General features: G+C 48.6%; 1 protein-coding gene across 1 annotated transcript in view; it reads right to left on the bottom strand.

The window, feature by feature from the left end:
• HMGCL (3-hydroxymethyl-3-methylglutaryl-CoA lyase) overlaps positions 1-1245 on the bottom strand; it is a 3181-nt gene extending 1936 nt beyond the window's left edge. The window contains exons 1-3 of the mRNA XM_008948805.1: positions 1144-1245; positions 651-746; positions 26-174 (exon numbers count right to left, since the gene is read on the bottom strand). Of these exons, the coding sequence (XP_008947053.1) occupies positions 26-174; positions 651-746; positions 1144-1212 (314 nt within the window). The 5' untranslated portion in view covers positions 1213-1245. The remainder of the gene's footprint in view (positions 1-25; positions 175-650; positions 747-1143) is intronic.
• Positions 1246-1507: the final 262 nt, after the last annotated feature.

Below are 1507 nucleotides of genomic sequence, written 5' to 3'. Positions count from 1 at the left end.
GGATGGCACAGCAGGAGCTGCTCACCCCCGCACAGGAACGTCGGCCGCTCGCGCCGCCGTCATCACCGCCCCAAACCTCTCCAGGCTCTCCTCGATGGAGCAGTTGATGTTCTTCTTAGTGAACAGCTCTGATGCAGCCCCAAAGATCGACACTTCTTTGGCCCCTGCTGCCACCTGAAACGTCAGTGAAAGGCAGTTGACTTCTTCTGCACAACAAACAATAAGCACAACAACCACGGCTACAGTTCTCTCAGAGCAAAAGATGTTTTTTCCCCAATTCATTCCTCTGCTGATTCTACAGCAAAAACATGACACATCCAAGCTTGTCTTTAAAAGAGGTGTGAAGTTACAGATGCAGCAGTGAAGATGTAGTCAGGAGAGATGTGGGACATGCAAACAAGACCAAAAGCCTTGCTATCAATTAAAATAGATTACTTTTTTTTTAATAATAGAAAACGTATCGAGGTATTTTCTGTTATAAACAGCAAGTTTCTATTTCCCCAGCAAAATGAACACTTGAAAAGGAACTATATGACTGCTGCCTGCCACAAGGAAAGACATTTCCCACCCCTACCCACAGCTGGAATGCTCCTGAGCAGCCAACCCTGCAAAGGAGCCACTGGGAACATCCCAACCCTGGCACCTCTTACCGCTTCCTGAAATCCCTTCAGGTTAGGGGTCAGCACAGGGTAGCTGATACCAGGCAACTTGTTAATCCCTTGCATGACTTCAGTGTGGTCAGCCATCTGCAGAGCAAACAAGGAGAGGTTTCTAAGGGCAACGAGACTCACTGCTGTAAATTACAGAAGGATTAATGATTGTTCAAGATCCTTTTTTGCAACAGGAATAGGAATGTTTATGAAGAAGAGGACGAGGCCCCTAACAAGCAGACAGTGTTGCAGCCTGGGAGGGATCACAGTTCAGCCAGCATGGACACAGGCACAAACAACTGTGTGCATCCCAGTTTGCTCTTTTGCAAGGTCCAAAGGGAAGGCCTGGGGCAGAGCCAGCTCCTCCATTTGCCTTTGCTGCTTCTCGCCCAGTAACGAGGGTTTTGGAGCAAGCAGAATTTTTAGACTGGATTACTCTCTATTATTAGGCATTTTTATAACACACAATTGTAAATTTCGTTTGAATACTGACCTGAGGAACCCACTTGGGGGAAACAAAGCTGGTGGCCTCTATAACCTGAAGCCCTGTCTCTGAGAGCATATTGATCAAGTTGATTTTCACGGGGGTCGGTACAATATTCTAAGAAAAGGAAAAGAAAAAAGGCTTTAAGTTATTATTTCCACAACAAACCCCTCCAGGGGTGCAAACTCCATCTTCCAACGGCCAAAAAGCAGCGTTTGAATAAAACCAAACCCCAGCGCTGGGGCACAGTGGCACGTTGGGGGTGTTGGGTTAGAGAACTCTCGGTGACGAGGTGCTGAGGGGCCGCGGAGGGCACCGGGACCCCACGGGAGCCCCACGGGAGCGCCGGTCCCGTCCGTACCTTCTCGTTCTG

Source organism: Merops nubicus, unplaced genomic scaffold, assembly GCF_000691845.1.
Source record: "Merops nubicus isolate BGI_N331 unplaced genomic scaffold, ASM69184v1 scaffold46101, whole genome shotgun sequence".
Classification (NCBI taxonomy): Eukaryota; Metazoa; Chordata; class Aves; order Coraciiformes; family Meropidae; genus Merops; species Merops nubicus.
Note: the sequence above shows the minus strand (reverse complement) of the source record. Positions and strands in the feature narration are given on the sequence as shown.